Source organism: Theobroma cacao, chromosome 2, assembly GCF_053813885.1.
Source record: "Theobroma cacao isolate CCN51 chromosome 2, ASM5381388v1, whole genome shotgun sequence".
In the NCBI taxonomy this organism is placed as follows: domain Eukaryota; kingdom Viridiplantae; phylum Streptophyta; class Magnoliopsida; order Malvales; family Malvaceae; genus Theobroma; species Theobroma cacao.
In genome coordinates, this window is record NC_142640.1 from 47,637,507 (window position 1) to 47,659,043 (window position 21,537).

General features: G+C 32.4%; 4 protein-coding genes and 3 non-coding genes across 10 annotated transcripts; 6 read left to right on the plus strand and 1 right to left on the minus strand.

Moving 5' to 3' along the window:
- Window positions 1-677: 677 nt before the first annotated feature.
- Window positions 678-3,193, minus strand: LOC18610030 (large ribosomal subunit protein uL14mz-like). 2 transcript variants are annotated; one of them, XM_088803493.1, is made up of 4 exons: window positions 3,008-3,193; window positions 2,525-2,616; window positions 1,376-1,748; window positions 678-909 (listed from the first exon to the last, which is right to left on the minus strand). In XM_088803493.1, the coding sequence occupies exons 1-3, from the start codon at window positions 3,039-3,041 to the stop codon at window positions 1,377-1,379; spliced, it is 498 nt and encodes a 165-aa protein (XP_088659619.1). In that variant the 5' UTR covers window positions 3,042-3,193; the 3' UTR covers window positions 678-909; window position 1,376. The 2 variants fall into 2 exon arrangements, with proteins under 2 accessions (XP_088659619.1, XP_007045513.1); XM_007045451.3 differs by having other exon boundaries at window positions 1,376-1,751.
- On the plus strand, window positions 2,835-9,385 carry LOC18610031 (vacuolar fusion protein CCZ1 homolog B-like). Of its 3 annotated transcripts, none has more exons than XM_088803492.1 (11): window positions 2,835-2,853; window positions 3,501-3,709; window positions 3,816-3,909; window positions 4,211-4,394; window positions 4,497-4,535; window positions 4,645-4,754; window positions 5,827-5,922; window positions 6,112-6,570; window positions 7,254-7,409; window positions 8,517-8,746; window positions 9,124-9,385. In XM_088803492.1, exons 2-11 carry the CDS (start codon window positions 3,528-3,530, stop codon window positions 9,152-9,154), a joined length of 1,581 nt encoding a protein of 526 aa, XP_088659618.1. In that variant the 5' UTR covers window positions 2,835-2,853; window positions 3,501-3,527; the 3' UTR covers window positions 9,155-9,385. The 3 variants fall into 3 exon arrangements, with proteins under 3 accessions (XP_088659618.1, XP_007045517.3, XP_007045520.3); XM_007045455.3 differs by lacking the exon at window positions 2,835-2,853 and adding an exon at window positions 3,272-3,384; XM_007045458.3 differs by lacking the exons at window positions 2,835-2,853; window positions 4,497-4,535 and adding an exon at window positions 3,274-3,384.
- Window positions 9,386-10,442: 1,057 nt separating this feature from the next.
- On the plus strand, window positions 10,443-12,632 carry LOC18610032 (uncharacterized). The gene is made up of 6 exons (XM_007045465.3): window positions 10,443-10,571; window positions 11,598-11,655; window positions 11,760-11,778; window positions 11,941-12,018; window positions 12,114-12,218; window positions 12,319-12,632. Exons 2-6 carry the CDS (start codon window positions 11,651-11,653, stop codon window positions 12,433-12,435), a joined length of 324 nt encoding a protein of 107 aa, XP_007045527.1. The 5' UTR covers window positions 10,443-10,571; window positions 11,598-11,650; the 3' UTR covers window positions 12,436-12,632.
- LOC148764345 (small nucleolar RNA Z159/U59) lies at window positions 10,714-10,805 on the plus strand. The gene has a single exon (XR_016024944.1). It is a non-coding gene; the product is annotated as a small nucleolar RNA Z159/U59 (small nucleolar RNA).
- LOC148764346 (small nucleolar RNA Z159/U59) lies at window positions 10,880-10,965 on the plus strand. The gene has a single exon (XR_016024943.1). It is a non-coding gene; the product is annotated as a small nucleolar RNA Z159/U59 (small nucleolar RNA).
- LOC148764347 (small nucleolar RNA Z159/U59) lies at window positions 11,124-11,208 on the plus strand. Its single transcript, XR_016024945.1, has one exon. It is a non-coding gene; the product is annotated as a small nucleolar RNA Z159/U59 (small nucleolar RNA).
- A 4,532-nt stretch (window positions 12,633-17,164) lies between the features above and the next one.
- Window positions 17,165-18,502, plus strand: LOC18610033 (vacuolar iron transporter 1-like). Its single transcript, XM_018115107.2, has 4 exons — window positions 17,165-17,502; window positions 17,598-17,683; window positions 17,780-17,894; window positions 18,009-18,502. The coding sequence occupies exons 1-4, from the start codon at window positions 17,165-17,167 to the stop codon at window positions 18,301-18,303; spliced, it is 834 nt and encodes a 277-aa protein (XP_017970596.2). The 3' UTR covers window positions 18,304-18,502.
- Window positions 18,503-21,537: the final 3,035 nt, after the last annotated feature.

Below are 21,537 nucleotides of genomic sequence, written 5' to 3' on the forward strand. Positions count from 1 at the left end.
CTATTTGTTCATGTTTTCCATAATTATTATTGACAAAGTACTTCCAAAATTATCAATAATAGATAAAAATTACTTAAGAAAAAGGAGCGTTTTTAAGGTTACTATTTTTGCGGATGATTAGTTATCAAAAAAGTTATAAAGCCATCTGATATTTGAGAACATTATATTTAACATTTCAACAACCTTATGTTACAGAATATTCATAGAAATTACTTACAAAGTACGTCCAACAATACCAAAAAATAAATAACTAATTAAAAATAATAATGTATTTTGAGGTTATTGCTTTGCAAACTAAGATTATTAACATGTTATAAAATCATTTAATATTTCAATAATCAAGCATCTAACATTCTAGCATTCTTAAGTTAGTGAATATACATATATATATACACACTTGATCTAACTGTAACTATATTTAACATTTTAATAACACCTAGAGTGAATTAATACTAAACTTAAATTGGAACCCTTTTTTTTTTAATCTTTTCATTATTTACTTTAAAATTTTGCTCTTCGAGGAAACTGTTGTCTTCCTATTTTTTAGAGTGCTAACTGCTAAGTACCTTCCATTGTCAAAGATTTTAACCCCATGCAACATTGGTGAACAAAACTACACAAAAGAGGCCAGTAATATTTAGCTAACTCCTTGAACAAAAAAACTTGCTGCTGCCATGTGAACAAACTCGTACTCCATTGACTGAAACTAAGCTTACATTTCATTTGATTAAAGACCCCGCCCACAAACAAAAAGGCTGTAAATCATTCATAAACTTCAGGCCGCCGCCCCTGGCACCTTTCCTCTGCTACCTCAATCAACATGCTTAGCTCCATCATCAAAGCCGGTTTGTCTCTTGCTTTGAGGGGGATGGGCCTTTCTGATATCTTCCATTTCTTCCTCCATTGGTTCTGCAATAATAAGTAGTTGGTTACGGCCATGAAAGTTTACTTCAGTTGTTCAGTCTTTTGTGCCTTTGCCAGGCAATTTTAAGTCCAGGACTATGTGCCCACAGTCGAACCAAAAAACACAAGAAAGTGATAAATCTAAAACAGAAATACGAGACGAGAAGATATATTATTGTAATCTTCACGAACTTTCATGTCAATGACCCTCTTAAAATTCGCGTCATTATAAACACCGAGAGTGATTTTGCAGTTCAAAACAAAGTTTTGCATCTTCTTTTAAAAATGATTCCTCCAGGCTATATCTTTGCTGAATCGGTGAGAAAAAGATATTATTCCCAATGGCAATAATTTGGTACTCTATGGTGCTAAATCAGGAACAGAAAAAAGGTTGGATTTAGCACTCTAATGATTAAATTCCATCTTTTACTGATACATGGACACATAGGCAAGCACACAAAGAGAGCCATACCTCAGGCAATATGCTTGGCCAAAGTAAGGATCTTGACATGCTTTTTATTCCTTAGCTCATGAGGTACAGGCCCAAATACTCTAGTCCCAATTGGCTGGCCTTGCTTATCAACAAGTACAACTGCATTATCATCAAACTTGACCTCACTCCCATCACAACGACCCCTCTGCATGGCAGCCCGTACAACCACACCATAGACAACCTTTCCTTTCTTCACTTTTCCATTAGGCATTGCTTCCTTAACTGATGCAACTATAGTGTCCCCCAGTCTTGCTCCTTTCTTCCCCTTTAGAGCTTGTATACACATCACTTTTTTTGCACCTGAGTTGTCCACAACTTTGAGAACAGTCCTCATCTGTATGAAAGTCCTTTGCTGCTGTAAAACGTCATAAAAAAAAAAAAAACAGAAAAGTCTTGTTTAAAAGAGGTAACAAGGATTAGACATATAGAGTTTTGATTAAACAAAGGTCATTCAGGATCGACTTAGTTAAATAGCTAAAAATGAAGGGAAAAAAATGTCTTCCCACCCCCAGCTAAGACAGACAATTAAATAAAAGTGACAGTATCTAGCCTTTGGTTAATATAGCATACATTTTCTACATATAAGTACAGAATCATGTTTGTCGCAGAGGATGGAAACTAAGACAAATCTACAATAGCATCATCTCCTTGTTCTTTGGTTGAGGATGCTTAAAAGCCAGCCTGGCAGCCTTCCTTATTATTATTAGTCAAACTAAAAATTGACAGAAAAATGGAATCGATTTGGAAAGTTGGCATGGTAACCATGGACTCAGTACAATTTCAGATTAAGCTAGCACTAAGCTCAAGTTCAACATAAATCAGAAGACGAGTGTAGATTTGGTTTAAAATTTGCTCTAATCTGTCACAGAGATACAGCAAACTCGAGACATCAAGACTTAAACTCACTGAAAACTTTTAATAGAATAGTTAAGGAGATAATAGTCAGTAGACAATTGGTATAACCTCCTAGTCAAATTCATTTACTTATTTCCATCACACTTTTTGGAAGATGATGACAAACCTGTTCCTGGCTCTTTAATAATCTGAAGCACATCGCACATGAAGCAAATTAAACTTCATCAGAATTACCTCATAAGCTTAAAACAAGCATTGGAAAGAATCACTCACCTGAGACCATACATTGTTGCCCACAACCTCATTCGATGCACTCTGCAAACCAGACAAGTTATTTCCAAGCCCTCCTAACAATGAGCGGCCCACTAGTTTTATTTTCCAACAGAAAAAAAGATACAGTGAGTCAACCAGGAGAAATCCATTAAAAAATTACAACCAGAATCAAAACCCCATTTTCATTCAAAGAAATCTGGGTAATACTAATAGCTACTAAGGAATTGGGTATAGACTCCAGAACATTTTAATCACTAGCAAAGCCAAGTTTGAACATCCTTCAGCGTTCAGGACCCTTCAGCATGATTTGACTTAACATCCCAACTGATGTAAGTTAATTTCTACCGAGCAACATAGCTCTTACAAGTATTTTTTATCAAGCAGAGACTACTATGTACATTCCATCATCAAAATAATCTCATTCCTTACCGTTACAAAATCACTACTTGTAGTAATGAACAGAAACTTCATAAACTTACGTACCGCGGGAACATTTAGAGGCAAAACTAGCCGCCATTTATCCACCAAACGTTCCACCCTGTAACCCAAGAAATGAAAGAAACGGAAAATCCTTTCCCTGTATCTTGCCAGCAACCAAATTGAGAAGCTTGAAAATTGAAATGGTAGAGAAGAAACCCTAAGCAATTCGGGAAGACTGGTTTTGGGCATTAGGCCCAAACCTTGACTCCCAACCTTCAATTGGGCTTTAGCCCGATCGTCTTTTTTTTTGTTTGTAATTTACAGGTGCTTATTCCACCTACTATTCAAAGTCTCGCTCTCTTTATTTGGTTACTGAGGATCTGAGAAGCTCCGTCACCAAATTTTATGCATTTAGCATTTGATCTTTGTTGCTGTGTCAAGTCAGTTTTTTCGCATTTTTCCGTCATTTTATCTTTAATTTCCCCTTCTTTTCCCATTAATTTTAACTCCATAGCTTTTTGCATTAAAATTTTGCTTTTCTATCTGTTTCAATTAGGTCCATTGAACCAGTACAAAAAATTTGATGGGTTTGGCCTCTATTGGCACTGCTAGTGAAGGCATGCAACTCTGCATATTTGATTTGAGAAGGGGCCAGCATGAAGGCCAAGAACTTGACAAAATTTTGTTCTTCTTTCCTGCTGATTTGCCCTTTTCGACTCAACTCTCCGTGATTGGGCTCAGTGAAGGGCTTATTACATTCACGCGGTCAGTACTAAGTAACCGCTTTCGTGATCGAATGCATTCGAATTAAATTAGAACTAAATTTTGTTGTGTAGCTAGTTCTTTGAGGAATAATTTGAGTTTTCCGCAGAATTTTCTCTCCGGAGGCCGCTTGCGAGGTTATAGAAGCAGAGAGACATTCTCATGTTTTTTACGAGGCAGAGCCGGATATCTGGATGGTTATGGTATGGACGTGGTTGTAACTTTCTTGCATGAAATATTTTACTATGTCCATCTTCTTCTGAATGATAATTTTACAAATAGATGCAGAAATACTTTGTTATTCATGTCAATAGACTGTGTTGAAATCATTTTAACATTATATAGAAGTATTTTATTAATTACTGTCGTTTTGTTGGAAAAGAAAAAAGTACATATATCTTGGTCAATCTGAAACATTTTGGTCCCTTGATATTAGAATTTGTCATTATAACCTTTGTGAAATCTGTTCTAGGTAAGTCTGATATCTGCTATACCTTGTTGTAGGTAGTGGAGAAAAGTAAGGAGTTGGAAGCCATATGGCGGATTGATGCGTTAAGAGAGGTTCTTAAGGAAATTCACTCCCTTTTCATGATGTTTCACGGATCTATAAGAGCATTGCTTGACAAAGAACCTAGTGGAGAACTAACTCGAGCTCATTTATACCCTTTCATCATGGATTATCTGAGAGGTAAATTGTTATGAAATTTTATGGGCGGTTAAAATTGTGCTAATTTTATTTGTTCCTTTGACTTTGATTCAAAATTTTTCATTGTAAGTCACTAATTGTCAGCATGTCAAAAGCGGTCTCCCTTGGATGAGTGCTGCTGGGGTAATGCTGAAGTTGCTGTATCAAATGGCCTTCACTGGATTTGTGCTTCCAAGTTTTGCTGAAGTTGCTATATCTCATGCCTTATGTATAACTTTTATCTTTGAGGCAGATTTTCTGGTTGGGAAGAAACTCCAGTTGCCATCATTCCGTGACTGTTTAAAGGAACGAAGGACTGTACAGATGCTAACTGTAGGACGGGAAGCTGCAATTGAAGTTCAGGTTTGTGTTAAGAATTGTGTTCCGTAGTCATATGTTCTTGAAATGCTACAATTCGTTCATATTTTACCAAATAAGTGGTTTAAAGTTTCTACTTCTGATAAAGAAACTTAAATTTTGGTAGTTTCAGGTTATGTTCCCTTGTAACCAAATTCATTAGTGACCAGATTGTATAATGTCAAATTGATAATTTCTGTGCTTGAATGAGTCTGTTCTGCTTACAAGTCTTTCCATAATCATATAGTTTGATTGTGAGCTCTGGTGCCATCATTACTCCAAATCAATTGATCCATCAAACCAATTTTTCCACCATAGGTGTAAAAGTTTCCCATATCTTCTTCCCACCATCAATTTCTAGCTATATAATTAGTGCGAAGTGACACTATAGATATGAGTGTAATTATTTTTGGAATCATCAAGATTTTTTTCTCTTGTCAGTTGGCAAGTTAACACAATCAAGCTCATCTTTAAGATCCTGAATCATGAGTCGTCTATAGAACTGCTACACACTTATCAATATCATGTTGTCTTATTTTCTTCTAACTGTATATATAGGGTATAGCATTAATGGATGAAGGGAATTGCACAATGTACAAGCATTAATGGATGAAGGGAATTAAGAAAAACTAGTAAAAGGAGTTTAATAGAGCACTAGATGCTTCTGTTTGCTTTGCTTTTTAAGTTTACAAGAATAAAAGATATAGCATTAATGGATGAAGGGAATTACACAATTTTGATGGTTGATCTTGTAATTAAATGTTTGGTTGTTCCCAAAATGCATTTGGATGGTCCTATTTGACCTTTATTCCAGTTGCCAGAGTTGGCAGCATTCTATGGTTCTGTTTTTTTTGTTCTACTTCAATTTTCAAATTGTTTTTAAACTTGAACTGAAACATTTTAAAACCAGGATATTAGAAGCTTATTGCATTCAAGTATTGCTTCTATGCTTGATTAAAACTTTATCTATTTGTCTATTGTAAGCATATAAGACAAATTGTAAAATATGTACCTTAAAATGGGAGTTGTGCAATTGTTATTTCTTTATAGTTTTAATGATTCCATCTTGTTTTGGCAGACACTGGTCCGGGTACTAGAATTGTGTGCTGGCAACACACCGTGCTCGTCACTCATTTTATTTCAGGACCTGCTCGTATCCACGACGCTTTCTCCTGTATGGTCCAATTTTTGAAGCTGATGTAGCTAGTTTTCTCATTTTTGTTAGATGCCTCACCTTTTATCCTAAAGTGGCATAAATCTTCAACAGCTAAATAACTTTACCTTGTCAAAATTCTGATAGGAACGATTCCAGTTAGGCGTTTTTCATATTTAATACTAATGCTCCTAATGATCTTGTTCTCAGGAGGATACTATAAACTTATTCACATATGCTGTTCTAAGGCTAACGCCGCATGCTCTATCCTCTGGTGCAAGTTCCTGGTCCTATTTACGCAAAGGAAATTCTTCATCACATGTTGCTACTGTATCGACCTTGGCCCCCTCTGGATCTGTTTCAGAACAATTTTATGGCTCACGTGATACTTCTCCTGCAGGAGATAATAGATATCGTATTACAAGGCCCTTACAGCATGACAAGTGGTTCAAAGGGAAGGATGGTTTTCTTAGTACTGATATTTGGGGTATGGATGCTGGAAGCTTGAATGTTACCACTCCAACAGTTTGGCTACGGCAGACGGAGGAGAGGATGTATCTCTGTGCTTATCAGTACAGAAGCCTTACATTGATCCTTCTTATTCCTTTTTCATCCATCCTCAATGGGGAGCAAGGTGTTTCAATTGTGAAACAACAACTTCTTGAAAATGTTGGTTCTTACACGTGCTATATATCATACTTACCATCAGCATTTCCATTTATCAACCAGTTCATTTAAATACTCTTCTGTTAGTTTCACACATTTGATGCAGTTTTCTCTTTGTATCCACATTGTCTTTCTTATAGAGTTGTCTTGCCTCTTGTCTAGTGTCACTTCTTATCGTTCAAAATCTTCCTTTTGTATCTTAGATCCTTTGCCCTCCTATAGAGCCCTTTGCCTTAGTGGTTTCTGCTTGTTTGGATTGCAAGGTATGATAGGTTATGTTTCTCCTTTTCTCTAAACCAACAGCACTATTTTGAGCTTGATATTAGAAATATATTCCTTCCTTTCCAAGTCTTGTTACATAAATTTTCTTGCCAATTCATTCATTTGTTGCACTCAAAGTTTTGGCATCCATCTTTTCCAATATATAGTTGGTATGAACAAGGATTGGTGATATAAACATTTGAAAAACCTCTGTCTTGATAGTTATAGTCATATTCTAAATGACACTCATTTGTAGGACATCCCAAATGAAGGAATAAGCATGATGTAAGCATCAAAGTAGTCCTAACAGACAATGGTCCTTATGTATTAGGTTCAACATAAATACACCAAGTTGAAAAATGATATGTTTCCACGATCAGCACGGCTGACCACCTCTTTTTTCTTGCGTTTTCTACAATTTCTAGGCATCACTAAAGATTTTGAAAGTTGAAGAAAAGTTGTCAAAGGGATGGGGTGGAGAGAATGCTTATCACGTTAGTGGGTACCGTTACTTGTTAGTGGATGGTAACAGAGAGATATCCAGGGCTTCACCCCCAGCGAAGGTTACAACACTTACAAAGGTAAAACACATTGCTGTTGTTTTGCATGGTTATTACAAATTGTTTGCTTGAACATGAAAAAACTGAATACTTATGATCAATTTCAGTGATTTAAAGTTTGCCAAATAAAAGGTGTTATCATTTGTTGTGTCTTATAATTAGGTGATAATCAAATTCAAATTATACTTTAACTATTATGAAGAACAGTATTGTGGATAGGGGAGCATGGATGAGTTGAGAAATTCTAATCTTGATTTATTAGGGGTTAGTGTTGCATCTTTTTGATCATGTATATTTCGTAAGCTATATTTTTCTCAATTTTTATCTTCATGAAATATGTCTACCTTGAGGGATGGATTAGTGGATGCTCAAATATCTTATGCACCAAAATTATGAATTTGTAACTTCATCAATTGTTTTGTTGGCCAACTGGGTGCCTTATTTATTTAACTTTTCTTGGCAACCTGATTTAGAACAAGGATCATAACCATTCATGGACATTTATCTGTCTCCATCCTTCAACCATTAAAGTTAGTGGCTGAAGATTCACATAGATTTTTGTGAAGCCTAGATATTTAAAAATGCTGATGGCTTAAAATGTCTAATTTCTAGGTCGGTGGAAAATATTTTAACAACCTTCTTATGGGGATCTTAAAATTGAATCAGTTATGTTTTTGCTATTTTGCTAGGTTGCTTCTTACAGGCAACATGGTTTAGGAGTGGTCCTGACTCCTGATAGAATTAAATTGAATTTTAGTATGTCCTTCTGAAAAATATTAAGTGCCCAGAGTTCAAGTGACCAAAGCACTAAGCATAATTTTGCTCTTTCTTTCAGTAAGTTCATAGTACTAGATGTTAAGATTGGTTTTGATGATCTATTTTACAGTAGACAGCCTTTATGGTTGTTCTCTTTATTGTTCCCTAAAGTTTATTCAGGTCAAATTTGATATCCAATTGTCAATTAAATTTCAGCTCTAAGAGTTGATAATAAGTTACAGTTGATGGTGCTTTCTGATGTTATCTAGAAAGTAGATGCTTCCCAACCTCAAACCTTTTTGCAATCCACTGAGTTATCAAGATAAATTATAAAGCCTTTGATGGCTCTTTGTTTTCATTATCATAATGCAGGAATCTTTACTTGCCTTAAATAGGCTTAGAGAAGAAGTTGATTCAGAAAAGAGTCGAGCAAAATGGGATAATCCAGGTCATGACAAAGATTTGGAAGTGTGCATTAGAGCAAAAAATAATGCTTGGGCCATTGCTCGTATTACTGGAGGGAAGGAGCTTTATATGGTACTAGAGAAAGCTAATGAAACGCTCCTCTACGCATCTGATGCTGTTGAGAAATTCAGTAACAGGTAGTGGATTTTAGCTGTGATTGTGCAATTGTGCCTTATACAAGATTGTTATTATCACTTTACAATTTATTCCTAGTTATTAGTTCTTATTTCTCATATCTTAACTTTCTTTTTGCATAAGAAAATCCTCAAATATGTTATGGAGTTACACAGTTATCATCAATGATTCTACCAAAGTATATTTTGAGCTATAAAGATTTATTAGTGAATAATTCTCTGCCCTGAGGTATTTCTTATTTATTATATGACTAAAACCATTGTCCATCCTCCTTTAAAACACATCTTTTCGTGAACACCAGAGTTTACAATATGATATCCATGGGATTTCAGATCTTTCAAAGGCAAATTCATCATTGTTATTTCTATGACTCTTGCAGATATTGCAGTGGAGCATTTTCTTTGGACTAGTCAAAATTTCTGGAGGAATTGGTATCATAATAGTGTAACAATAATGAGAGATACATATGGTGGATGAGCATTTTCTTTCCCTTGCTTTGGCAACCTCTGCAGATATGAGGTTTCCTCTCACTACTGATATTTATGGCATAAAATTAAAATGAGAAAAGCTGAGCTTCTATCAGTTGTATGTAAAGTGTAATTTGTGGCTGATGCATTTAAAATTGTTGATTTATTCATTTATTTTTCTCTAGTGCCCTCATATTTTTCTATAGACTTTAGCTTTTTATAAACTGTTATTTATTTATTCTGTACAAGACATGAAATCGAGCACGGAGCCAGTGAATCTAGGGCAAATAGAGGAGCTGAATACTTTTATCTTCTTATATAGATGTTGTGTAGCTTGTAAGAGTATGTTGTACTACTTTTGGGCTATTTTGTCATTCTAGTTTTCCACATAGATTTTTTGTTCTCAAATATAGAGAAGTCATTTCAAGAACTGCATATGTTTTTCCCTTTGGTTGAATGAAAAGCCCTTAAAGCTCAAGCCGATTACTCTGCTAAGAGAGCTGTCCAGTATACTTAAAGCTATAACTGCTAAACAGAAAACATCAACCGCTAAAAAATTAGGGGAAAATGATTCACTGACTAATGTTGTGTAAAATGCAATGCAATGAAATGCAAAATAGAAAAGAACAACAAAATGTTCCATTTGTTTCTGTTGTATAATAATTGTTTCTATTCTTTAAAGGTAAAATATTCTCATCTTTTTAAATTTTAATTGAAATTTTAAGTGGGTCTAATAGTTTTCAAAACGGATATTTAATTTAAAAAAAAAATCTTTCGCTGGACATATAAATTCAGTTGTTAGTCAACTATTAATGTTTTCGTTAATTTAATGATGTTATAACATTAAAATGATAATTTTACTTTTTATTAATTTTAAAAATTATTATTATATAGATTTTATTAATTTAAAAATCTTGAAGAATTAGGGGCATCAATCGGTACTTCTTTTTTAAAACAAATTATATAATAATAATATTTTAAATTTATAAAAAAAAATTAATTTTTTCATATTATCTGCTAATGGTGTTTATACTTTTGAAACAGAGTACCTATTTCAAAAATTAATAAATTCATTTAAAATTTGTTTGAGTATTTTACTTAGTTTTTAATAACCTTGCCGTCCAAACGCTGTAGTGGTTAATCAAATTAAAAGGTTTAGGCCCATAAACTAAACAAACGCATAGCCCAAACCTTAAAAACCATTGGGCTAAAGATACTAAAGCCTATCCAGAAGTCCAAGACCAAAAACCCTAATTTAAAAGCACTAGGGTTTTCTTTCAGTCGTCGGAGTCTCTATAAAGCGGCTCTCTACTCATCCGTTTCTCTTCAAACCAGATCTCATCGGTGTAGCGCCAATCAAGTAAATCTCTACTCTCTCTCTTCTTTTTTCTGCATTTCTCTTACTTTTTCATAATTCTTAGCGAGTTTTTTTGCTCTTTTTTTTTTTTAATTTTCTGTTTAAATTCTTAGGGTTTTTCAATTTTCTAATGATAGCGCAAAATGTTTCTGATGATGATATAAACCATAAAAACTTTCGTTCTTCTGAGAGGAAAATCGATGCGGAATCCTATATGGAGACCTGAGCTGAAGAGACATTTTAGTTTTCCCGCTATTTAATTTCAAATTTATATTTTGCTTTTTGTTTTTATTGATCGATTTTTCATGTTTGCCTCTGAGGATGATTGAAAATGAAAACTTTCGTTCTTCCGAGAAAGTGCATGCGGAGAATTTCTGGAGACCTGAACTGAAGAGGCTTCATTTCATCCTTACTGTAAAACTTTTAGTAGTTTTTATAACTTAGCTTATGTTTTTTTGACAATTAGTTTTAGGCAAAGAATTTGTTTACAATTTTAATTATTATATTATAACTTGTAAGTGACCTTTTCGGGAATAGGCATTGAAGGTCTTCTGTCACTCTGATGATGTTTACTATAAAAACTTTCGTTCTCCTGAGCTAATAAATGCTGAAAAATTATGGAGACCTGAGCTGAAGAGTTTAAGAAGATCATTTCATTGTGATACATGTGGTTTCTGTGTGAAAATAAAGTAAAATGAAAAAACTGAACTGGCGTTGTTTGTCATTTCAAGTTAATTAGGTAAATTTTTGAAAAACTAGATTTTGCATATGTTTTCACTAGTAATCCTTTGGTTTTTGTTTCATTGGGCAATTTTCAGTGCAGCTATAATGATATCATTTCCATTCGGGCAATTTTTATGGTGCTGGCATAGTCATGCATTTTCATATACTATTAGTGTTTCAATAAGTTTAGTATTCTTTTGGTAGGCATTGAACATTGTTTCTGTCCCCATGCTGGTTCTATTTTCGAGTTATTGCTAGTTTATTAAGTTTCCTGTGTTCTAATGGTATTTTGCCTTGCTTTTGCAGATCTTTGTTTTGGTTTTACTGGGAGATAGCACTGAAAGCTTCCGTAGTTGAAAATGAGGTACTAATTGGTCAATCCTTTTTCTTTTCATTGCTTGGTTTCTGTTGCTTTTCATTTATGGTACACTAACCCTCTCTTTTGGTTTGCTGCTTCTCCCTTTGCAGTCGGCCAATGGAAGAAGAAGTAAGTTAAATGCCTGTTTTTGATGTTGTTTTGTTTTCACGTAAAATGTATTATGTTTGCTAATATTCATCTCTTGTTTATATAGCCATCTTGCAAAAGTCATTACCTAAGTATCTTTCCAATTTTTTATTGTCCAAAAGCTTATCAAAGTGTTTGTTGCAGACGACAAAGAATGAGGAAGAGGAATTTAACACAGGACCACTGTCCGTTCTGATGATGAGTGTTAAAAATAACACTCAGGTAATATGCCCATCTTCTGATCCCTTGCAAATACTCATCTACATTTTATTGAGCATGTGCTTATTTAGAACTGAATTTGACTTTTATGGAAGCAGGTTCTCATCAACTGTCGTAACAATAAAAAGCTTCTAGGCCGAGTGAGAGCCTTTGATCGGCACTGCAACATGGTTTTGGAAAATGTCAGGGAGATGTGGACTGAGGTTTGTTTTTCTTTATATGTTGTATGCTTTCCCCCAACTTATGAATCTATCGTTACATTTTTATACAAAGGTTAAATTGTTTCATCATCTTATTGTACAGGTACCAAAGACTGGGAAAGGCAAGAAAAAGGCACTTCCAGTTAACAAGGACAGATTCATCAGTAAGATGTTCCTTAGGGGAGATTCTGTTATAATTGTTCTTAGAAATCCCAAGTAATGTTAGTACATTTGGTGGTGTCAATTATGAAAACTTCCTTGAGAGCTTGGACTTTGCACTTGCAGTGAATCGCCCTCTCGTCCCTACACCATTTACCTTCTTCACTGCTTTTCTGTTACTGAAGTTACTGTAGCAAGTATTGTATTAGTTGTAAATTACTAATTCTAGTAAACTTGACAGAAGTGTTTTTTGAGTGACTTTTGCATGTTGTGTTTCCTGAATCAGTACCAGTTATTTTGAGATGTGAATGAACAGCAGGGGAGGATGTGTGAAACGGTTATGTCATGTCAGAACCATGTTGGATGATCAATGCTTTTTAATGTTGAAGTGAGGCCAGCCTAAATCTGACAACGTGTAGCGTCTCTCTGAATGCTATCGTAGTTCTTCTCATCTGTCTGGTTTTTTATCTTCTCCTTTGAATCGTAGTTTGCAGACTCTTCACATCTTTTAATTCTGAAAATGCTCTGCAGCCCCAACAATAGAGAAAATAAGATAAAGAGGAACACACCGAGAGGTTAGGCTGAAATTAGCTAATCAAAAACGTTGCTGAATTTCCTCTTTATAAATCTTCTCTTAAAGATGGAAGAAAATCATGAAAATCGAATTTGAAAGCAGAGTTGACAAATCAAGAATTATATCACAAATGTTAATATTAGAAAAAGTATAATGTCCAAAGTTCTTAAATTATATCAAAAAAATTTATAAAGTTTCTATATTTTTGTTGTATTCAATTAAAGTTTTTACTTTTATTTTGAAATATACTTTTATTACATTTAATTAAATGTTTTATTTTTATTTTAAATAAACAAGTATATTTCGCTTTTCATTAGCTAATTATAATTAGAGTTAGTTACACCTATAAGTTGTCATATAATTTATCACACGATATATTTAACGATAACACTGACACTCAAACTGTCGCTAACTATGACTTGATTTTTTCTGTTTAGCCCAACCACGTCTCAAAATAATTGGTTCAGGGAGCTTCAAATCAAACTCGAATGATTTTCTAGATATTGTGAATAATAAAAAAGAGGGGTAGGGTAATATATGAAATGGTTTAGCCACATGTCAATGTCAAAATCATTGGATTTTGATGGTTATATTTCCGTGCACAAGAATAATTTTATAAATTAATATGATATTTTTAATAAAATACTTTTAAATCAAATATTATAATTTAATTTTTTTAAAAATTTTAATTAATATTTTCTCATATATATCAAACGTCGCAATGTTATTTTTAAATAATTACATTTTTAATAAAACATCAAATATCAAGAGACAATAACATATAGGATTTATTGTTTGAGAGTGCACGTTTTAAGATTCGAATTGCTTTCTCACAAACTTTGTTCTATATATATAGAGGAAAAAAAAACCTGTTTGACTTCTATATTTTTTAATCTCATTCAATACTTAAAAACTATTTTTGATGATTAAATAAATGAAATAATTGTAATAAAACTTTTGTAAATTAATATTTAATAAATTAATAACTTCAATTAAATAATATTTAACCGGTTTAGACTTAAGACTAACATGATAAATTAATAATTTATTAAATTTATAAGATAATACATTTAAAAAAATACATGGATTCTACTTGATATTTAAATTAATAATTTACTTATACATCAAAACTATATATATACATAATTCAATTATAAGGGCTTGGTAAAATATAATTCCAATATTACTTTTTTTTTTTTTTAAATTGATGTCTCTTTGGACTTTATCTCTAACTTTTCTTAATGCATTAAAAAGCTCTGATATAATGTTCTCGTAATGTAAAAGAAAATTATACAACATGATTATTCCTTTGAGTGCATCTTTGAGCGAGACAGACTCCAATACGAAATTATCGTCTTCAACTGTACTTTTTTCGTTATTTTTTAAGACGTTCTCGATAATTTGCTTATCACGAATAGTGATAATTCATAATTCAGTAATTAAATAATATTTTTATAATAACAATACATAATACATGCATCAAGTTCAATGTTTAAAAAAAATAAAAAATAACTTGATAAATTAATAAATTATTAATTTATTAATTAAATAATATCTAGATTAGTTAATAAATTTTTATGGTCTCAATAGTATTAATTTATAAAAGTTTTATTATAAATAGATCATTGTTGACAAAAAATAATTATAATATGAAAAAACAATCATGAATACATCAATATATAGAGAATGACGAAACATTTTTTCACACTTGGAGCAATAAAACAGGGCAGAAGTTACCAAAAAAAAAAAAAGAACTTTGATGTGTATTTCATACTAAAATTTAAATTTATCATAAGGTTAACGTTTAAATATTTTTTACATAATCCCTAAAAAGATAAAAACAAACTACTACAAAAAATAAGAAAAAAACCGATATCAGAAATTAAAAAATGAAAAAAAAATCATATAGCTAATAGATTGGTAGAGCTTGAGGGTTATTTGCTATTATTATAATACCTTATAATGAGTTACGAAGTATTCTCAAGCTTACCAAACAGCAACCTGTCTTTTATCTTAGTGAGTAGAAACAGCACAGCTGGATTCAACCTATTAACTCCCACTTGGCCACTTTCCATCCAAAATCAAAAGCCATGTTCTTCCTTGTCTATATACAAAATAAATGGCAGCATTAAATGCTTTCCGTGGAAGCTCTCATGTTTCTTGTTGAATCCCTTTGGGCTTTCAAATGTTTCGGCGACGATGTCTTGGTTAGGTAATATGGGTTTTAAGTTAAATTAATTAAATGGGGGCGGAGGGTTTAAATTCAAAGATAGAGAGAATCTGTGATGATGGCACTGCCACTGCCAGAAAACGAAAAAGCAAAGCAAGAAAATCCCGTGCTTATCCTCACCAGAAAGTCAGGGCGTGTGGCTCAACATATCTTGCAGAATATTCTGCGCCTACTTTTCTCCGTACCTTTAATGGCTGGCGTGTGCTTGCCACAAGCATCAAAAACAAAAATATCGTAAGGCAATCCAACACCGATTGCTAACAATAGTCGGTATGATAATCTGTTATTAATCTAATACATTTGCAATTCTACGAAAATCAGAGCAAAAACACAGTAAATTATGATGAATTACTATATATTTTGAGCAATTTAATCATCAAATTGGTACCCGAGATAACATCAAGCAACCAGGATTAATAAACTCTGATACTCTTAGTAATCAGCAGTGTATAGTAATTAGTAACTAGAGACGAAAGGTTCGGGATAACTTAATTTGTTATTCTTCACAGAGAGAGAGAGAGAGAGAGAGAGAGAAGGCATTTGAAATATGCATGGCTAAATTCAGTGAAAGGAGGAGGACTAGGTGATGAAGGCAAATAGAAATGGGGAATATTTTTTTAATTGATTCAATGTCAAGTAGAAACAGGTATGATGACCAAAAGCTAGAAGATATTTCACTAATCGAAAGGGAACCACATGGCCCGTTCGTATAAGGCAATGAATGAGTAGGCATGATGGCCAGCAGTGGGTGGTCATGTTGGAAAGTTGCTCTGATATCATTCTTCCAATGCTGAAAAGTAAAAAAGCAACACTTCTTTGTTTTCCCAATTTCCTTTTTCTGTTTCAGTTTCATAAAAAGAGATCACTTGTTAATGATTTACTTCATCTAAATTACATTATGAAATCTATTACTATGAGAATGAGAAAATGAGTTATACAGTCCAAATGTCATGTCAAATTTTTAAAAATAATAAATAAAATATTTTAATTTTATATCAAATAAATAAAAAAAAATTAAAAATTTATAAATATAAATACTACACATTATTTTAGATTAATCTATTATAGAGAATATTAATTTTATGATAAAATAATATCAAAGTGATTCAACTTACACCAAACTCATACTAAATACCACTAAAGCAGAAGACAAGCGTGTAATCCAATTGAATAAAAGAGAGTGACACATCAAACAGTTTAGAATAAATAAATAAAATATTTTAATTTTATTTCAAATAAATAAAATAATCTTTAATAATTTATATGGACAAGAACGTTTTATCTTTATTAAATTAATTTTTGAAAAAAAAAGATTAATCATAAACACCAAACCAAACCAAACTCTCCCTGCTTGACTGATTATTAACAAATCCGAAAGAATTGTATCTTCTAAGTACTATTTTTATCTCCGATATACATTTTTGTAGTATATTCATCAATAGCAATAAAGAGCAGAAAACATTTTCATGTTAACTTCATTGACTTAAGCCCAAAGATAGTTATCCCTCAGAAGGGAAGACTGAATATTTAGATCATGAGAGCAAACCCTGGATCCTGATAAGTGTTCATGTTATCTTATAAATTTTCTCACTTATAATTTGAACATGAAAGAAAAACAATATTGCTGCGTCAGCTTTTACAGTGTCCCACTATCTCATGCCTATAAAGCCTATCATGTGAAAAGTTTCCGACAAAGGCCATAGGCCTGTGGCATTCACACGCCGTGGAGCTTTCCCCCAACTTCGAAGCATTTAAATCTTCTTATTTCGTCGCATATGCACGGGGCTTGTGCCACACACACGCCCTCTCTGCGCTTTGATCAATCATGATTATTACCTAAAGATTCTAAAATCTCAGGCTCAATCCACCTTTTAACTGTGGCCATGATAGCAGCACTTTTGATCTTCCCATATCAAAACCATTTTGACATAATACGCTAAGGACACGCCAATTAATGTGTAAACCTACGTGCTCTTTGCTATAAATATGCATAGTCTCAACTCTCTTGACACCCCAATCCCTGCAAGAACAGAAAGAGCTCAGTATTTAGACTCTACACCAACATTTCCCATGGCTGCGAACGGTTACGTTGATCCTGAGAAGTTGAAATTGCTTTTGGAGGATCAAAAAGAGAGTAAGCAAACAGAGAAACACTTCAAGTCGGGGGAGACTGTTCGAGACATTGTTCTCGGCGTCTCCGATGGCCTTACTGTCCCTTTTGCCCTTGCCGCCGGCTTGTCCAGCGCCAACGTGCCATCCTCTGTTATTCTTGTCGCTGGTATTGCTGAAGTTGTAGCTGGTGCTATTTCCATGGGACTTGGAGGGTACATTATTTTTTCTCTTAAGCTAACTCACCAATTAGTTTTGCACACTAAACAAAATAGATATCTTAAGGTACTTGTACATGAATGTTGAGCAGATATCTTGCAGCAAAAAGCGAAGCAGAAGTCTTCAGCAGTGAACTGAAGCGAAAACATCAAGCCATCGTCGACGATCCTGAGCTCGGTATGTAGACCAAAGCAGAATTTGGCGTATGCAATAGTTTCTTTCTAAAGAAAACACACATCCATGCTTTAACACGACTGTTTGTTTGAAATACAGAGGCTGCTACAGCTGCAGAAATTCTATCAAAGCATGGGATAGAGCCACACGAATCTGAACCTGCGGTGAAAGCTCTAAGAAGGAACCCTCAACTCTGGCTCGATTTCATGATGAAGTAAATTTCTTTTCAACTATATATTATACATCATAAACATCTAATTTCCTATATATTACAAAGTACTGACCAAAACGGTAAACAATGGCTATATATGCCAAAAAAAATTGGCAGGTTCGAGCTTGGATTGGAAAAACCAGATCCCCTAAGAGGATTAATAAGTGGGTTAACAATTGCGACATCCTACGTGGTGGGAGGATCGATGCCATTATTGCCATACTTGATCTTTCCAGTTGCTGGAGAAGCTTTGGTAGCTTCCATTGTTTTGACGATAATTGCATTAATGATTTTCGGCTTAGCCAAAGGCTACTTTACAGGCAGTAATCCTTTCAAGAGTTCTATTCAAACTGCCTTCATTGGAGCTTTTGCTTCTGCAGCTGCTTATTACTTGGCTAAGCTTATCAAATAATAATAACCCAACAATAAGATTGATCTTCCCCTCTCTTTCTAGCTTTGTAGCCCTCTGATGTGAAGTATTGGGGCATATCCATTTTCCTTTTTTTTAGTTTTATGTTTCTTTTTCCTTCTAGCTAAGTATGTATGACTTATATATTACCAAAAAGCTTAGACAATATCCCATGTGATTTCTAATTACTTTTACTGGTAATTAAGGAGGGTGAAAGAAATTTTGTCTTGAATTTAATTTACTCTAATAGGAAAATTATCTTAGTATCATTGGTGGAGTTTCTTAACTCCACAAATGAGCTTCATCTTATGTCTATTAACTATAATTATTTATAAATTCACATAATTTGAATAATTTAAAAAATAAGTTTATGAAATTTAAAAGGCATAATAACTGGAAAAGCTCTTAAACTATTGTAAAAATTCAAATAAACCCTTATAATTTCATTGTGTTCAATCAAGCTCATTTATTTTTATTTTGGTTTTTATGATTAGTGATTGACTTAGTTAAAATATCATTTGTCATTTTATACCATGTGGTATATCAACAAGTTATAATTGATGGTGATGTAATATGTTAATGTGTTATGATAACATGATCATGTGACATTTTTCACATTTCACATTAACGTTTTATTAGCCCTGTATGGGTATAAAATGATAAGTAACATTTTGACTAATAATAATTAATCAATTATTATTTATAACAACTTATTTAATTCAAAAGAAAAGTACAGGAACTTGATTGAACACAGTAAGAGAATAATAGTTTATTTTAATTTTTCTTGAATAATTTAAGACTTTTTTTTAATATTATGTAAATTTAAAAACTTCAACGTTAATGTATAAAAGATTAATCCTATATATAAAATTGATTACAAATGTGTGTCCTAATTTATCTACTACGCGTGTATAATGAATAATCTTTTAGGTATTATCCTTAAGCTGTATATTAAACAATAAAAATCCAATCTTTTTCGCTAAATTTGAGTATAGAAAAACCATAGTATAGAGTGTTAATGAAAATCCTAAATTTTGTTAGGTTTGAAGAGATATATTTACTTACATAACGTTTCCAATATCAAATAAATAGCTAATGCTGTATATTTTCATAAGAGATCAATACTATCAAGTTATAGAAAACATTAAATCTTCCCCTATCTATCACTATCCTCCACCAACCATACAAAGCAAATAACTTTGATTATTCTTTCAAATCTAGCACGTTATACATACATGATGTAATTGTTTGTGAATTGTGCATTGAAATTCCCTGACAGAAATAGTCGAAGAAACTGAATTCCCAAACTTCAAATGATTACTAGATGAATAAGACCTCCATTGAAATATATCATTAAATTAAATCAAAATATTAAATAGAGGTAGACACATTTATCATTAAATTAAATTAAAATTAAAGTGTTACTTTTAAATTTTTAATGTCACACTTTATAAAAAGGGATACACTCACCAATATGGTGTTGACAACTTTCTTTCAATGGTGTTGACACCTTTAATTGTTACATAATCAGGAACTAATCCCCCCCCCCCCCCCCCCCCCCCCCCCCCCCAACACTCTAACACACATTGGAAATAACTTAAGCTAAACTAATATAGAATTGTATCAACAGAGATATCAAACCCTTATCATACTTGTGCCTAACTAGCAGTTTTGAGTGATATTGCATATGTTTTTTTTTTTTTTTGAAATGCATATGTACTTATTATAGAGTGTTTGATATGGAACCAGTAAACCATGCGTATACAATTAGAACTTGGTTATGTAATTATAAAACCACATTGAAAGTTAATTCAACTATGAATCATAAGGCATAAATGATTAAGATAATTCATGATAAGAGCTTTCGTAAATAACTTGTGGAAATTTAGGCTTATTTCTCGTATAAAAATTACATGCAATTGGTGACATTTCATATTGAGAAAGGTTCAGTCAATTTAGGTTTAAATTAATGTGCATCATGAAATTTCGAGTTATTTTAAATTTAGGTCATTTGAAATTAGGATCACTTAGAGGTTTTAAATCATTTTGATTGGAATCTTTGATTTTTTTTTTAAATTAATTCAAATTGATTCGAGGTTTTTTGAATAACAATTTATATTATTTTTATCATTATTATAATTGATTTGAAGTTTAAAATAAGAAAATAATATATATTATAGTTAGTTCAAGTCCTTCTATATTTTACATTATGTTTTTGCAGATAAATTAGGAATAAGCTGGTTAGAATGATGTAAACATTATTTGCTAATTGAAATTCCATTATATAAAAAAAATTATATCTTCTTTCTTTTATTTTTGTTTAAATTTAAAATCTTATTTTTTATATCCCATAATGATATGCTGTAATTCCATTTTTTTTTCACTTTTTGGTATTAATATTTATACAGCAACGATATTGCAAATATAATAAATTTTATTTTATTTTTCTTATTAAACTATGTACAAACCAAGGAAGATGTTAATTATTAATAGACAGAGTATATATGCTAAAAAGAAGTTACAAAATACCAATATTAATACTTTCGCATGTATACCAAATGAGAAAATATATGACAATACAACAATTAAATCTACTTCAAATTATTTGCAAACGGATCAACTCAAATTCAATTCTTTTTTTTATTGAATTATCTAAGTAAAAGGAAAGTCAATTTACTTGCTTTTAAAATAATAATCATGACATCAATCCGCTACGAGAGGTATCTTTCATGATTACTTTGAGAATTGGAAATGTGATTTCTTGATAAATTCAGATGTTGTTCCATATATCGAGTAGAATTATAGGATGTTAATTGGGATTTTGTTGATAGTATAGGATAAGAGATGTCGTAAGATAATCTTGGTTATGGATTAAAATCGCTACACAAATGATTCAACTCAAAACAGATAAACTAAATGTTAATTCAGATTTGACTTTGAATATTAAAAAATCTTTTAGAGAAGGAATGACAAGTCTATTTTTCATATGTATCGCAAATTCAATCGTTGGATGAATTTTCTTGTGAATATGACTTTTCAATATATTGTGCTTTTCAGGGAAACTCCTAGAAGCGGTGCTTTAATTTTATTAAACAATGTTCTGAAAATTTTATTCTCAAGCGTTATTTTAACATAAATATATTATTTTTTATTTCCTTGTAAAATATAGTAATCATGATGAATCAAACACTTAGGGTGCGTTTAGTATAAGAGATGTAAAGTCACATTCCCTGCAAT

Excerpts from the sequence above, each read along its gene's own strand:
- LOC18610030 (XM_007045451.3), bottom strand. The coding sequence starts at position 3,041 with ATGGCGGCTAGTTTTGCCTCTAAATGTTCCCGCG. Across the intron at positions 2,617-3,007 it reads TGCCTCTAAATGTTCCCGCG|TGGGCCGCTCATTGTTAGGA; the intron begins GTACGTAAGTTT and ends AAATAAAACTAG. Across the intron at positions 1,752-2,524 it reads GCAACAATGTATGGTCTCAG|CAGCAAAGGACTTTCATACA; the intron begins GTGAGTGATTCT and ends GACGTTTTACAG.
- LOC18610031 (XM_088803492.1), top strand. The coding sequence starts at position 3,528 with ATGGGTTTGGCCTCTATTGGCACTGCTAGTGAAGGCATGCAACTCTGC. Across the intron at positions 3,710-3,815 it reads GGGCTTATTACATTCACGCG|AATTTTCTCTCCGGAGGCCG; the intron begins GTCAGTACTAAG and ends AGTTTTCCGCAG. Across the intron at positions 4,536-4,644 it reads CTTGGATGAGTGCTGCTGGG|ATTTTCTGGTTGGGAAGAAA; the intron begins GTAATGCTGAAG and ends TCTTTGAGGCAG.
- LOC18610032 (XM_007045465.3), top strand. Across the intron at positions 12,019-12,113 it reads GTGTTAAAAATAACACTCAG|GTTCTCATCAACTGTCGTAA; the intron begins GTAATATGCCCA and ends TTATGGAAGCAG. Across the intron at positions 12,219-12,318 it reads TCAGGGAGATGTGGACTGAG|GTACCAAAGACTGGGAAAGG; the intron begins GTTTGTTTTTCT and ends CTTATTGTACAG.
- LOC18610033 (XM_018115107.2), top strand. The coding sequence starts at position 17,165 with ATGCATAGTCTCAACTCTCTTGACACCCCAATCCCTGCAAGAACAGAA. Across the intron at positions 17,684-17,779 it reads CGTCGACGATCCTGAGCTCG|AGGCTGCTACAGCTGCAGAA; the intron begins GTATGTAGACCA and ends TTTGAAATACAG. Across the intron at positions 17,895-18,008 it reads TGGCTCGATTTCATGATGAA|GTTCGAGCTTGGATTGGAAA; the intron begins GTAAATTTCTTT and ends AAAAATTGGCAG.